Source organism: Macrobrachium rosenbergii, chromosome 30 (assembly GCF_040412425.1).
Source record: "Macrobrachium rosenbergii isolate ZJJX-2024 chromosome 30, ASM4041242v1, whole genome shotgun sequence".
Classification (NCBI taxonomy): Eukaryota; Metazoa; Arthropoda; class Malacostraca; order Decapoda; family Palaemonidae; genus Macrobrachium; species Macrobrachium rosenbergii.
This window is the reverse complement of record NC_089770.1, coordinates 15,368,501-15,385,397: the sequence shown is the minus strand read 5'-3', so window position 1 is coordinate 15,385,397 and position 16,897 is coordinate 15,368,501. Positions and strand designations below refer to the sequence as shown.

The following is a 16,897-nucleotide window of genomic DNA, read 5'->3' as shown; positions in this document are numbered from 1 at the left end:
GCCTTGAATCATCACAGAAGAATGGTGCCTTTTAAGACGGGGAAGTGTGGTTTCTGGGCATTCACAGGATATAGGGGTATTCATAATTAAAGGGGTAGTGAAGAACAAATGGGCATATGGCAGGTCAAGAGGGGGAAAATGCTTATATGGGTCGCCTGAGGACCCAGCTTCCGTAAATAGTATCGTACAGGCTCACATCAACTAAAAAAATACTGGGCTGTAAAAGAGAGAAATATGTTTGAGAGATAAAATATGTTTGAGAGATAAACTTAAATCTAGGGCTTCAAAAAGTGAAAACTGCCCATTTATAAATTTTATTGGTTTCATTTAGTACTTTACACTACACACATGATAAAAAGACAAACATTATATATATACTGTATATGTATATATATATATCTGAAATACTGTTTGCTCTCTATACTCCCTTGATGTAAACATATATATATATATAATGCATATTTGCATAATATCAGCAATTACAATATGAAAAATATGTAGTTATACATTTTCTTGCAAATCTGCTGTCAGAAGATAGTAACCCAGTTAAGGTTAATTGTAAGTATTGCACAATAAATCACACACATTTTAAGCCCCAATTGAAAGGAATTTTTTTTTAGGATGATATGTTACAAAACACCAAAGCCTTAAAGCGGTACACGATTTGCACGTCGTAAGATGTACAAAAGCTCTTGATATAAGGTATACCCCTTCTGACATTAGCTTTTTTATAAGTTCCAAAGCAAGAAAGAAATCTTAAAAATATAAAACATTAAATCAACCTTATACCTTGTGGAAACAACCTCTTCATCTATCTATGCCTGAATCTCTGATTAGAAGAGAAATACTACTTAGAATGTCTGTTTAAATTACTAAAGCTGGCAGACAAATGATAAAACCTTACCCACTCATGGGACCCTTCATCTTGTAGTCAAGTGCTTGTGTTCCTGGACTAACCTAATGTGATATTTCAATCATACTGGAGATTACAATTAGGTGACGCTATTAGGCATCCATAACTTTGATGTTATATGGAGGAGGATTTTGAAAAGCTATAAGCATGTACTGTAGTCTTGTTTCACTTAAAAATATCAAAAGCTCAAACTTCTTACGCTGCCCTTAGTTCTAACGTAATTCTACTCTGAGACCCAGCTGTGGGATTCTGTTTTGGGAATAATTGTGAAAATGGCTTTCTGAGTAACATTTTTCATTTTCCTTTCTGGTGTCTCTGTTCATAGTTGTGCTTCCTTGTTTTAATAGTGTTTTGAGCAATCATCTAGACAGTTTCCTTAAATTCGAGAGTCTGTGGAGTAAAAAGTATGTCTCGTAGATTCTTCTGTGCCAGTGGCTTGTTACAGGGAAATTCCTGACACTTTACCAAGACAATGATGACTAGAGTCGTGTCGGTTTTAAATATTTTTGTGCTCCTTTCACAGTTTGCTACATTATCAGCATCTCTTACCTCTTTTCTATTTTTTGCTGGTCCCAAACTCTACAAATCCTTCCAGTAAATTCAGCACCTTTGTAATCATGGCTTCTGCAAGAACAAAAGTAATATTTTCTTCTCCAGGTGATTAGATGTTTCTGAATTACTAAAGATTGTTTGGAGCATCCCTATGGCCCAAAGCTACACCCAACTTCTCTCTCTCTCTCTCTTTTTTTTTTTTTTTCCTTCCTTTCCTTCTTTTATGTTGCCATCCAACCTCTCTAACTTACAGCATTGGCGCAACTGTGTAGCTTTCTTCCAGTTTCACCTTTAGAACCTTATTCTTCTTCTGATGTATTTTCTGGCCATCTTTCATCTGGCTGTCCAACCACTCCAACTCACCCTGTTCAATTCCTTAAGTGCTGAGTGTCCCAGTGCTTGGCTTATACCCAAAATTTAATTCAACATAATTCATAATGCAGATGTTTCTAATGTTGGTGTCAATTCCTTCATGCCACTTCGAGGTTCACACTGCTGGGAAGAAAACCCGTGAACAAGGTGCAGAACAAGGCTGGTCATGTCACTGGAAGAGACTGAACTGTCTGATCCTCAGATATAAAAGTGAGAATCTCTATGTTCCCTTATCCATCACTTCTCTTCTGTTGGTACTATCTACTTTGATCCTTGCCTTCTAGATAGACTGACAAAACAGTACAGCGGAGCAGACGCCAGCCAAACAGTAAAGCTGAGCAGAGAGACCAAAAAGTACGACTGAGTAGAGACAATCTTAGCACAGTCCTCATTCCTATCTCAAAGGGAAAAGACAGAGCACAGTAGGACAAATGTCCTGAAAATGAAGGTAATTAATATGCAACATTGGCAACCTGAAGATGGCACATACATACCAAAGCTCGTCAGTTATTTCTACTTTAAAAAATAATGAAATCATACAATTTGTAGCCATCTAGTGTTAACTGACATGGTTTTAAGTGAATGACAAATTGATACTAGCCTTACTTTTAACTACAAAGCACACTAGCAATAATATAAATAAATGAAAATTATTTAACATTTACAGTATATTAAAAAAACAGGTAACAAAGTCACTTTTTTCTCTGCAAAATGAACTGTCTACCAATGGTAAGTTGAGTAAACCTTAAATAAGATTTGAAGAATGGACAAAGAATAAGAACTCACACTTCTGTTTAACATGACAACAAACAACTGTATGAAATGGAAAATCAAATTAAATACTCAAAAGCTCAAACTAAATTTTACTTTTAGTCCATTCCATTTGGTCTTCCTATATATCTAATTTCTTTGTCTTTCTGTTATTATCATAAAACATTTTGAGGACCAATCCTTTGTGCAGAACGTCATGGGAATCTGGTTATGTGACTCAGTGATGTTATCAATACTCTGTTCACAAATCATTACAAAACTGACAAAATTTCAACAAATAAGGAGCTTGACTGGCAATATTTGGGCCTTTTACATGAGGGGAGGCATGTCATCAACATTCTGGCTATGATACAATGTTACTTTACCCTAACACAGCATTCAGGCATACATTAGACAAAAAGCAAGAGATATTGTATTCACACAAAGACTACTATTATATGTATATATAATCCAGCTTAAATATTCTTAACAATCAGAAATCTTTTATAAGTCCTTATGTTGTTTATGAGTAAAAAAATAATCATCATTATGTAAAATACAGTACAATACCTCTTAAAATCCACAACTGTCATATTGTACATAGCGACACATGATAATCATGAGGTTATAGGTGTGGCGCTACTTCTCACGTGACCTAGCCTACTGTCGGTTAGTTATAGCCAGACTTATATAACACAGCCAAATGCTATATGGGTATACAGTCCGTTGCACTGCTCTCGCTAAATCCATATTACATGACGGCACGCACGTCAACAACCTGGGACATTTTGTAACTTTTAGAGTGGCAGAAGCCGTCCCTCATTAATGACTAGATCTGGGCTCTGCATTCAGTTATAAAACTGCCCCTTGAATAATAAACAATAGTAGCACAATAATGTAGTTAACTGAATATAAAATATGCACAAATACAACAATGAAATGTCTGTTTGATAGAGAGAGCTCTGGCTTGTATGTCAAAACATTGGAAGATATACTGTAGCTTAATAGGAATAACAAAAAATTTTAACATAACACAAAATCTTAGTAGATCACTATAATACAGTTGAGCAGTTTTTTGTGCAAAATGAGACAAGAGCTATACCTTTGCAGGATATATTGCGAATATCTAATATAGCAAACATTGTACAATTCACCTTTTTTTTTAGGAGCTAAATCAGCATCACAAACATCAAATGGGGTTTTAGCCATGCCAGTGAAGTTCTGTATGATAAACTGAACTGAACAGTAAGTAAAAAAAAAAACAAAAGGTTATACATAGATACCAACGGTTTATATTTACCATCTGCTCAAAAAATGGGGAAAAAACCTGTATATATACTTTTACCAAAAAACTTATTTCAACTGGCAAGTAAAAAACCTAATCACAGTCTGGAATGTATTTCAAAAGGCTGTAATTGGTAAAATTACAAAACTTTCATTGCAGAGCATTTATGAAAGGTGTTAAGGAAAAGAGATACATACTGTAGATAGATATCTGCAACTATGAAATGAAGTCTATAACCTTCCTTAATTTCCCCTGTAACCTCATTTCATTACAGCTATTTAATATGTTAGACAACAATAAAATGTGGATATGGTTGCATGGATGCATGAAAACGGAACATTACGATACAGCATTTCACATGGTACGCATTCCCTAAAATAATGTATTTATATAATAAATTCCAGCGCTTTACCATGTATTGCAATTCAGTTTTAAATTACAGAGATGGCTACACAAAACTTACACTGCCTTCCTGTTACTTGCATTTGTGAAAAATAGTATAAGACATTAAAACTGCAAAATGGTAATTTCTACAAAAGGTTGTGAAATAATTTCAACGTGGCAGTATTGCTGACTGAAATTCGAAGCTGCTCATGCGTTCCAACAGAAACTACGAAGAAAGATTGCATTATAGGTTTACTCTGACCTTGAACAAGACCTCCCTATAAGGTATTCTAGATTCTGAAAATCTACTCTTCCTGATAAAGATTTATGTAATGTACTGAATACATGTCTAATATATACAGTATTACAAAAAAGTAATGTTCCCCTCTCTAGTAGTTTTCCTTCCTGCAAGTGCATGAATGTGTGTGTGTTTTCAACTTAGTAATAATAAATGATCATAAACATATGATTCTTCTCTTACAGAGTTAAAGATCTAAATTACAGAAGGTTATCATGTGAAAACTGTACCCCAATTATTTTTTTCTGCGTAAACCTGTACATGGTAATGTCAACAGATTTCCAGCTGTCTAAATGTTGAGATATGTGCAGAGAGGATAGTGGGTTTAAGACAATATATTTATGACTTAAATCAAAAAGGGTAATTATTTTATATAGGCCTATGTGTGAGAAGAAACTTTGAGTTCACATTTTTAAGATGTCCAGTATACTTACAAATAGCTATGTGGATAGAACATATAATGGCTGTAATTATAAATTACATAAACGTACGAGAAGCCAACATCCTTGTGAATAGAAACTGTCATTCTACTTGCACTGTAATGTTCAGAATTCCAAATTGTGAGATTTTTTTTGTCAGTTTAGCCACTGACTCTATCTATATATTTTTATCTTTCTAACACCATCGTAAATGGGAAGAAACTGAACACCTTGGAGAACCAGTGTACTCATATCTGCATCAGTAAAAAGTTCTTTTCAATTATTCTGAAGAATTTCTGCAGTATTTTTATTAATGTAAATGGTTTTGATAAACTGCTTCTTTCATTATTTACTGATAAAATACTTTAATATTTATTATTGTGCATAGTGGTTGCTTGTGGCAAAATTCTAATATTACAATACCAACAATTGTGCTTCTTATGTGTATGGTGTAATTGCTGGTAATGTAACATGTCCAATTTCATCAGGTGATAATGCACTAACGACAAATTTACACTGATAGTACATAATACATGGCTGCCTTCCCAGTATTCATACAGGATATTTCTGGAGGAAGGTTCTTTGATTAATGAAATCTTTAGTTGTCAACATCACTCTACCTCCCAACCTTTACTGGGAGTAAAAAAAATTACCTAACCTCAAAAGACCTACCTGACATGTTTTAATAGAATGGTTGGTGTTTAATTTTACATATACCATTTTAGGAATTATAAACACTGTTCATAATCAACATAAGAAGTGTTCTAAGTGTAAACTGTTACAGTTCTATTCACGTTGCAAACAGTTATAAAGTGTTTATGCAGTGCAGTGCACACCATTGCTCTTACATTTTTTTCTGTGCTGGTCTCAGCAGGTCAAGTCAAGAATACAATTGACCACATGAGTGGACTTCCTATCTTGTAAAATTAGTCTCATTTGCAAGTCTTTTCCTCTCTTGCTTGTCATTAGTATCCTTCTCATTTCTAAAACTTGCTTTCAACAGTTCTATTACACAGCAATACCATACACTGTATTTTCTTATAATAATTACAGTACATCTATAACAGTGCTTTCACAATAATTACATCTATAACAATGAAAGTAATACCCTTCATAAGAAAATGAAAAAACTTTGTATAAACATAGCCTCTATCTTTCTCTGATAATTTTTATATTAAAGTTTTTTCTCCACTTGAAATCTGGTTTATGAGAGAATCTTAAAGTCTTACAAGGAATTATCCCTTTTTTGTGTATAAAAAAAACTACTATTATACATTTTGTGCACCGATTCCCAAGAGATGCTAAGTGGTTAAGTACACAAGCAAGTTCATTTCACACCACTTACTCAAAAGTATGAACTGATAATTCGTCTCTGTGCTGATGGCACTCTACCAGTTCTGAACTATCCTTCGGTAATTTGGCCTCTGAAAATACAAACATATGGACAATGAGTATTCAAAATACAGTGGGCACTCTACTTATGTCCAAAAGTTTTCCAAAATGTCATGTATAACATAATTCTTGAAGGCTCCAAAGGACAAAAAGTGCCTGTGTTACTTGAAGACTATTTAATCTACTATGCTTGGTATTGGAAAACCCTGGCTTCTACCTGTAATAATACTGCAGTTGGGAATATGCTGGACATTTGTCTGATTGTAACAGACTGCTATGAGTCTGTTTGTTGAGTCACCTCAACAATCTTATAAAAAATTTATATGTAAAATCACTCTTGCTGTTTTTACAGTGAAATCACAAAATGACCCATAATAATACACTGATGGCAGTCCACAGTCTGCAGAAAGGAATATGCTGGACATTTGTCTGTTTGTAATAGACTGCTGTAAGTCTGTATGTTGGGTCACCTGAACAATGTGTTTGAAAGGAATATGCTGGACATTTGTCTGTTTGTAATAGACTGCTGTAAGTCTGTATGTTGGGTCACCTGAACAATGTGTTTGTAACAGACTGCTATATGTCTGTTTGTTGGGTCACCTCAACAATCTTACAAAAAAAAGTTGTTATGTAAAGTCACAGTTGCTGTTTTTTACAGTGAAATCACAAAATGACCCATAATAATACTGATGGCAGTCCACAGTCTGCAGAAAGGAATATGCTGGACATTTGTCTGTTTGTAACAGACTGCTATAAGTCTGTTTCTTGAGTCACCTCAATAATCTTATAAGTTAAGTGTAAAGTCACTGTTGCTGTTTTTACGGTGACGTCACAAAGCGTCCAAAAAGACTAAAAAAAAAAGGCATTTTCAAGAATTCCTAGTAAATATCCCCACTAACTTCATCATGATTGATAAATCCTCCTATATTCATCCTACCAATGCTAAAATTTAAAATGAATACGCAGCTAAGGCAAATCTGCTCACATTACCAGTAAACTCTTGGGCACATACAGAATCAAATATCGATGAGGAAGAAATTTGGCTGGGGTGATGTTATCAGTCATTTGCATATCTATCCTCAGAAGAGAGGTTGGACTACCTTTTCGAATGCACTTAATCTCGGATAAAACTTCCTAGCTTTGGAACGCAAGGCCCAAATGCAATGTACATATTATATAAATATCTACCACTTTTCCTGCTAGCAATATACTGCTGTAACCTGACCTAAGCTGAAATAGATCTGCAGAAATTGAACTTGTAAGTGCATAATTGATAAATTCAAATATTCTTACATATTTAATAATAATCTTCTGTATCACAAAATCCAAAATTCTGATGAATTTTTTTCAAAGGGATCACTTCTAACTCAGATTTAAACACTTTTAAACCTGTTACCACTTCTGCTTTACCAATAAATGCCTCTCGGAATGCAAACTTTGATAAGTACACATATATATAAATCATCTGTGCAATGTATATTTATGCATAAATATAATACAAATATATAGTAGGCACCCAGTACCATGAGGTCTTTTAAAATTGGATAAAAAAAAATGTGCAAGTGAACAACCTCTATTATTATGTTTATATATCATTAGAGATCTGGTTAAACAAATCATTTATAACTAACTAACGTTTTGAGGCCAATCATTATAAGTAGTTGAATGCAGCAATTCTACTTGTTTGTCTGGCAACATTGTCAAACAACTACTTTATCTTACTTCCAAGATAATTCACTGTAAAACAGTTGGTCTAACTATGGCTGCGAACAGGAAACAACAGAAAATAAATTCTTCAGATAACCATAATTAACAGTGTTAAAACTATGGATTCATCTTTCACTTCTCTGTAATGAATATATTCATTTAGTACTTCTAGAAACCAAAGATTGTACAAAATATAGAAAAAATTACTAATGGTAATCAATGCAAGGAAAAATTACTATATGACTGGTGATAGTTGTCCTCTCTACTAAATTTTCTAAAATCAAAAGTAGTGTACAGTACACTGAAGTGAATAAGACTACATGAAAGTTGAAATAAAAAATATTCTTACGCAGCTAAAGAACAGCAGGACTAAACGTTTACAGCAGTGAGTACGAAAAACACGAATAAAGTTCAAGTATGTACACTGAACATGTAATTTTAATGAAACGGACTTAATCCTATTCTTACTTAACCAAAATGAGTGAAGTAAATGTACAGTGTTTTATATACAAAACAACCTACACATGGACATATATTTATAAAAAAGCACATATTACAATATTTGCCCAGCTCAAAACCCTACATTTTCATAGTCTTGAAGAATAGTTATATTAAATTTGTCGTCTTCTTTCGTGTATTCCAATACATCTAGTCATTTTCATAGAGTTTTGTGAGATGGTATTTGGAAGAATTGTGACCTCAAGTTACTGGGGTACTATACACTTTTTATATATATGATGCATATATATACTGTACACCTTTATATTTGTAATCATTCACTCATTTGCTTAGTAATGTGCAATATTTTATTACTATCTACTCAAAATAATCAATGACAACATTAGCAGTAAAGCTGAGAGTTCTGGAGAAAGCTTGAGATTTTTAAAAAATTTCTGCTACAAAACTTCCAAAACTATTCAAGAACAGTGTCTGTGAGCAGGACCTCGTCTTCGGTGGTCTGACGGCGAAAATGGGGGTTTGACGTAAGGTAGACCACCATTCCAGCAAAAAAGAGCAAGAGCAGCCCAATCACATTCACGAGAATCCCTTCTGATGGAAAATCAGAGTATTTTGGTCCCGTACCATAGCTGTAAGGAGAGAGAGAAAAGGTATGTATGTACAAGAAAGAGGCTGAGTTTGTACAGTACTGAGAAATTAATAGTTTTAAGAAACTGTCTTGCTCTGCAAAGACATTTCTTAATTATCAAGTAGGAATGGAATTTAAAATTTAGGCCAATGGCTAAGCGCTGGGACCTATAACGTCATTCAGCGCTGAAAGGGAAAAAGAGTAAGAAGGCTGTAAAGGTGTAACAGGAGGAAAACCTTGCAGTTGCACTACGAAACAATTGTTAGGTGAGGGTGGAAAGTAAGATGGAAGAAAGAGAATTTGAATGGAGGTATGGTAAAGGAATGAAAGGGGCTGTCTCGCTAGGGGACTAAGGGATGCTGCAAAGAACATTAAGTATTGCCTACAGTGCAAAGTACACTCATGTCACTGCCCTCTATGGGGAACTATTCAAGTAAAACTTGTATACATACATTTGTCCTTAAATATACTCAGGGAATATTGCTATTTTTTATGTCTTATCTGTTACAATATAATGTTAGCTGTATTTGTAATTTTGCAACGAAATATATTAGAAAGAACAAATATTTATATAAAATTAGCTGTTATTTTTATACGCGTCTTGGCAAAGAAGCCCCACACGGGGTTAGAAGTATTCACTTTCAACGTTCTGTAGCAAGTACAGATAATTTTTTTTTATAATTTTTTTCTTATACCATGTGCAGTTGCTAATCTTACCATTGATTTTTTTTAAAAATTGGCTAACCTTAAAGTTTGCCAGGTCTTGGGGTTTTGTTTACGTATATTTAGCCCAGCCTGTGAGGGTTTAAGAGCAAGTGGTTTGCACTGTATCCATAGACCAAAGTCCCAAAACAAAGTGAAAAATTCTACATCCTAAAGATACTTACTTCAGGGCAAATATTGCCTTCTCTGTAAGGCCCAAAAGACTAGCACATATAGCCCCCATGAAGATGACGAGGCCGAAAAACTGATGAACAGGTAAATAGGCTGCCCGGAAAGAGGGCCTAAGTCCAGGAAACAGGAATGTTAACAAACCAGACACCCACTGGAGGAACAGAAGAGAAAATTTCAGTAAATGACAGAAACAGGTGATTAATCTAATACTATACATGTAAGGTATTGTAATTAGTTTTTCTTAATGCCTAGTAATATCATGTGGAGAAATCATTGAGGAGGCTACTACAGACTGTCTGTTCAAAGACGTAAAATTTAAAATTTGAAGATGAAATCTGCCATTTACAATACATTACTTTAGATGATAAGTGCCCAGTTAATACTGTACATGGTTTTGAAAAAATCTAACAAGAATAGTCAGGTTAAGTTACCAATAATTTATGTAAAATGATCAAACAAGATAATCTCAAAAGCCTCAATTCAATATTTAAACAATTTCAAATTGAAATCACACTACAAAAACTCATATCAACTGTCTTTTCACTCACCTGACAAGCAAACAAAATGACAACACTCAGGCCTAGCCAAGAGTGTAAACTATACATATTGGCAATTGGCTTTTGAGCTAAGTTGTGGGAGTCAAAAACAGCTACTAATCCTATGACAGAAAATATAAAGGCTCCTAAGTGCATCAACATGTGAATAATCTTCAGCTTCTTCTTTCTCTCAGATCGGAAGCCCCGGTATACTAACGCTCCTGAAAAGATATGTACAATACAGTACCGTGCTTTATGCCATCCAAAAAAACTCACAGGTAAGTGTAAATACAGTACGGTACTGTACTGTACTTTATTTATATGTCATCAAAAAATCTCACAGGTAAGTATAGATACAGTGCAGTACTTTATATCAGTAATCCAAAAACTCATGGATGCGTGTAGATACAGTGCAGTACTTTATATCTGTCATCCAAAAAACACATGGATAAATTAGATACTTTAACATACTTTATTTGCATCTGTATTCTTTCTAAATTTACATAAAGTGGAAATGCGTATTATGTAGAAGAAAGATATATTTTGTTGTGTCTGTATTTAGTTGTGAAAAGCACTGTGTTTGGCTGTTTCGTATATTTAATTGTAAGTATGCGTGTAATAGTGCTTACATGCCAGTTATTGGCTGTTTGTTGGTAAGGTTGTTAGTCAAACATTTGGTGCCAGTCGGCGATGGTCGTGAAGGCTGTCTCGTCACAGCTTTGGTATAGCGTACTTGCATCTGGCAGGGACTCAAGAAAGGGGAATGCAACCATAGTTGCCAGTGCCTTCAAGTCCACTTAAATATTCCTTTTCATAATGCAGCCATAGTTATCAGTGCCTTCAAGTCCAATTAAGTATTCCTTTTCATTTGACAGTTCATTTAGGGAGAGATTTCCTTTATGGGGTATGCATATCTAAATGTAAGGAGAATTTCTTGGAGTGTGCTTTGGATGAGGGTTATGAAGTAGAGATTGTGCTCAAGCCAACCCCATCCTCAACTCAGGCAAGGAATATCGAATGCGCCATTTGAACCAACAGTAAGTTTATATTGTTTATGTCTTAGATTAATATACACAACGCAACACAGTGTTTTAAGTGCAATCTGGAATATGAGTGAAGTAACCTGCGTGTCGTAGTATAAGACTTAGGCTACGATTAGGTTAGTATGTTTCAAACCGTTTAGGATATACGATCACTTTACAATTTGAAATGTTATACTTATTCTGAACGGAACCGGAATAATCTGTAATCCAAAAATACAAACACAAGCTCCACGGTGGTAGTTAGTGAATTCCACGTTATCAATAATTCACACTGTGAAATGTGACACAACAACCAACGGTGTGGCCTTATCAGTCATGTTTTCGTAAGTAAAACAGCTACAGCAACCACTGTCGACAAATACATCTAATTATCAAAGACTTTATGCTTTTTATCGATATAAATTTACCTCCCAATATTTCTTTTTTGTTTGTGCATTGAGCATACTCAAAATAACACTTGATACATAATCCCCACATCAGTATGTCAACGTACATAGCAAATATATATAGAATCCACTGGTCACTTTTTACCAGATACATACATAATTGTAATAACTACAATGCTCTATAATTTCTTGAATTCTTCTCATCTTTTGGATACATGTGTCTTAGATCCAAATACAAGAACATGAAATAATTCTGATGTCTGCAGCATGAACTGAACCTGCATCTAGAGAGTCAGAACGAGGTCAGGTTGCTGAACTGACCTCGAGAAGGAATTTGCTGTCCATACTTACCATTTACTTAGCATCACTTACCGTTAGCATAAAGGAAGACAAGGCCAAGAACCATAAGAAATGGATGCCAGTTAAATTCTTTGCTAGGATTACTACGCCAGGCAAAGCCTCCCCTGAACACGGCGATCCACACGCCAATCAATGACACGCACAAGATCCCTGGGAGGAAAAAGCACCATATATGACATATCTGGATATTGCACATTGCTGAAGAATCTGACTTACTTGGGAGCACACATGTATACCTGTATAAAGTACTGACAAAAGTAATTCTCCACAAAAGTAATATAAAGTAAAATGGTTAAAATATTGCACATCATCACAGCCAATTCTGTAATACAGCACAAAAATATACTGTAGTACTACAACCCATAAAGCTTTTAAAACTGGTACTACTGTACAGTTAACTAGCAGTAATACTGGAGAGGCTTATATTATAGTAAAGTATTTCACTCAATAAGACATTGTAAAAATAACACTTAAAACATTGTACAATACTAAAACATGGTGAATAGGTCAAGCCTATTATGCCCTAGTGGGTTAGGACTTGAAAGTTTTCCTGCAATCATCACTATCTCATCAATTTTTACATTAGATTTCCCCTTCAAGGAGGGAAGGTGTATGCTCTGATCAAGGTGGCTTGTGTCAATACAATATGGGCCATTGCCTGATACTGTCCTATAAGGGTGGGTTTCTGAACTGGCCCAACCAACCAAGGTGATTAGATGTGAAATGAGATCTCTACTGTAGTACAGTATGGTGCAATTTCTGTCTGAATTTCCATCTAGTTTAGGTTTTCATTTATGCCTCATTCTCATGATATGTATGCCTCATTCTCATGATATTTCAGAGTCTGCACTGGTCTTCATTCTACTACCTTGACTTTCCACTGGTACTTGTCCTGTTACTTGGGGCTTTCCGCAACTCTTTGTTCTACTATTTGGACCCTTCCTCGTGCTTGTCCTGTTACTTGGGGCCTTCCACAGGTTTTCTTCCTACTATTTAGAGGCTTCCTGGTACTTGTCCTGTTGCTTGGGGCATTCCACAGGTTTTCTTCCTTCTATTTAGACCCTTCCTGGTACCTGTCCTGTTACTTGGGGCATTCCACAGGTTTTCGTCCTACTATTTAAACCCTTCCTGGTACTTGTCCTGTTACTTAGGGCTTTCCACAGGTCTTTGTCTCTAAGAGGAAGGTGGAACATAGGCCTCCAGTGTGGGGTTAATGTAAGCCTCCAAATGAATTGGTATGAAGTATTTGAAAAAAATAAATGGAACCAATGGAATTTGAATGTAAAAGAAAACACCAGAAGTACTCTGCATCACCAGTAGTATGTGCAAGAGATTCAAGAACCTGGTCTAGCTCAGGGTTTACTGACATTTTAATAAGCATATTCCTATAAAATGGAACACTGCATACATTTGGCAACAGATCAGAAAACAGCCAAGAGAAACACTCTCTAGGGAACACGGATTACGAAAAAGTAGACTCCGTCCAAAGGTTCCTTCAAGACTCACCTAACATCTGAGTGAGGGTATAGAGCTTACTGAAGAACGACAAGTTCTGGGCTTCATTCTCCATCTCGTCTATGATCCCTCTACCGATTAACGATCCTTCCTCCCCAGACTCCCAGTCACGCCTGAAAATGAGATATTATATAAATATATATATATATATATATATATATATATATATATATATATATATATATATATATATATATATTATATATATATATATTATATAATATATATTATACGATATATATATATATATATATATATATATATATATTATATATATATATATATTACATATATATATATATATATATATATATATATATATATATATATATATATATATATATATATATATATATATATATATATATATATATATATATATATATATTATATATATATATATATATATATATATATATATATAACCCCACTAACACTAGAACTATATAATATATATATATTTTACACACAAAAAGTGCATTTAGTCATGAAAATATGAAAATACAGTAATTAGTAAACCCCTGTATTCACAGTCTCACTAATATTTGAGTGGATGTCTCTGTGGAACGTATATACACATTATTTTCACAGTCTCAAAATTTGCCCATTCACTGTATTTTTCACTGAGGAATATTCACTAATTACTGTATTTTCATATCATTTTCATGACTAAATGCACTTTTTGTGATAAAACTATTAAAATACTCAGGTATAACCATTTTTAGAAGCTTTTTTTTTTGTTTAAACTATCAAAATAAGCAGTTCTAAGTGGTTTTAGAGGGGTTTTAAGAATTTATGGATTTTAGCTATTCATGGGGGTGTTTATGCATTCCCCGCTGAACATGGGGGTTTACTGCATATATATATATATATATATATATATATATATATATATATATATATATATATATATATATATATATATATATATATATATTATATATAAATATAAATAGAATCTACCAGTCACTTTTTACCAGATATGTATGTTATTCCAATAACCACAAAGCCCTCTTAACCAAAGCTTAAGATCCAAAAAAAAATTCTGGCATACATGTATTATGGAAAATAGAGAATTGTTATTTTAATTTGTCTTATCCTGCTCTCTTTTGTCATTAGAGTAAAACGCAAAGAAATACAACGGCAAGAGTTGAGTGCGTGTGTATGTCTGTGTGTAGCAAGGCATATTTTCTTGACTTATAATCGGTGTTCTAAAAACAATGCTGGGGCATCTTGGGAAATCATATATCTTCCTGGATGCAGTGCCTTGTGGAGTCACCTTGGATGATGAATGCACAGCTTTTAATTGTAACTTTTAATAACTAAAATAACTGTTTATCATTATAGGGAGCATGGGATAGAAGGGGACACCCTGTTTATTGTAAAAACCAGTACATTGGTGCGATTTATTGAAAATGAAAAGAAATCGAAAGTTCAAGCTTTAGCTATTGGGATAAAAAATTATATATTACTAAATATTGAAAAGATGTTTGGTTACAAACCCTGGCTGTTTATTGCGTTCAAAACTACTGTTCTACTGTCTAATTAAAGATGGCAGGGATATACTGACCAAAATTAGTGTCGTATTTGGCTACAGAAATGGGCTTTGCTGATAATTAACTCAAAACTGGTATTTACTAAGCAAATTGTACCTCAAAGAAAAAAAATTAAGAACGGCAACTTTATCTTGATGATTAGCAAAAATTAAGGGACTTTTGGTACTTATTAGGTACCACAGTTCAACAGAATCTTAGCTCTTGAAATAATTTTGAATCAAAAGAACGTTTAGATGATATCATGACCAAGAAAAAAACAAAATAATATGCATCTGCACTTGAATGGAAAATATATTCTGGAGGAAAGTAATAAAACAAGATAGAGTATTTGATAAAGGCACCATTCCTCACATTCCAGAAGACAGTTAATAAAGTGGGGTACTACCACTATATACATGCAAGAAAACATAATACACAAAAATACACATATAAGGAAACTCTAAAATATAGTTGTGCATTATGCTATGTGCTTGCCTCCTAAACGTGCATAATTTTGTGTCAAATCTAATCGTACAATTCTATACCAAGAGATATCTTAACGTATGCAGGTGGTTTAGTTAAAGCTAACGAACTTTGGGTGTAGCCAGGATTTCAAAGGGGGGGTGCGTTGACAGGATTTTTATTCATGCTGTTAAAATTTATTTTTATAAAGCGTGGCATGTCATCGCTAGCACACATAAAAAATAAAACATTTTATCGGTTGTGGTTTGTAAAATGTATGTTAGGAATCATTTCCTTAGATTTATGGATTTTCAAAACTGGATAAGCTCATACATACACGGAAGAGTTAGATCTAAGGGTTAGACTAAGGGTTAGGCTAAGGGTGGAAGGGAAGGAGGGTATGCATTTTAGACTACTGTAAAAAGATATTAAAAATCCTTCTACAGCCATCCTATGGAGGAAACTTACCTCGGCTGTTTGGGAGAGGCCAACATCCTGTGCACCAGTTTCAACCCAAAAATGTTTTATCTACCTTTTCTGGTTTACTTTCAAGCCACAGAAAAAAAAAGATTCACTTGCTTTTGTTTATTATTTCACGAGGTGACTGAAAATATATCTTTATAACGAACAGAAGCAATTAAAAATCCGAGACACTACTCTGGAAAAATAAAAACAAGTAAAAACATAAGCCTGACGTCACAAGGCGTTAGTGACGTCACTTGGTGTGTTAGCGGGAACTCCCAATTAGTCCTATAACTCGACACAGTAACGCACAGACCTGGACAGGGACAGTCAGACAGTCAGTCAGTCAGTCAGTCAGTCAGTCAGTCAGTCAGTCAGTCAGTCAGTCAGTCAGTCTCTCTCTCTCTCTCTCTCTCTCTCTCTCTCTCTCTTAGAATCAATAACATACTCTCTCTCTCCCCCTTCTCTCTCAAAACACGCTTCATGAAACATGCCAATAGACGTAGACGTACGCTGCTTAAATTTAGAACGAGTGCACACATTCC

General features: G+C 34.3%; 1 protein-coding gene across 11 annotated transcripts in view; it reads right to left on the bottom strand.

The window, feature by feature from the left end:
- Positions 1 to 298: 298 nt before the first annotated feature.
- LOC136855092 (transmembrane ascorbate-dependent reductase CYB561-like) overlaps positions 299 to 16,897 on the bottom strand; it is a 48,416-nt gene continuing 31,817 nt past the window's right edge. For 4 of the 11 annotated variants that reach the window (XM_067131905.1, XM_067131906.1, XM_067131908.1 and 1 more), the window contains 6 exons: positions 13,885 to 14,006; positions 12,391 to 12,528; positions 10,602 to 10,810; positions 10,047 to 10,204; positions 9,016 to 9,160; positions 299 to 6,397 (listed from right to left, as the gene is read on the bottom strand). In XM_067131905.1, coding sequence (XP_066988006.1) covers positions 6,362 to 6,397; positions 9,016 to 9,160; positions 10,047 to 10,204; positions 10,602 to 10,810; positions 12,391 to 12,528; positions 13,885 to 14,006 — 808 coding nt within the window. In that variant the 3' untranslated portion in view covers positions 299 to 6,361. Of the gene's footprint in view, positions 6,836 to 6,915; positions 9,161 to 10,046; positions 10,205 to 10,601; positions 10,811 to 12,390; positions 12,529 to 13,884; positions 14,007 to 16,358; positions 16,549 to 16,897 lie in introns of those variants that run through there. The other 7 variants (XR_010857883.1, XR_010857887.1, XR_010857884.1 and 4 more) reach the window with 4 other exon arrangements.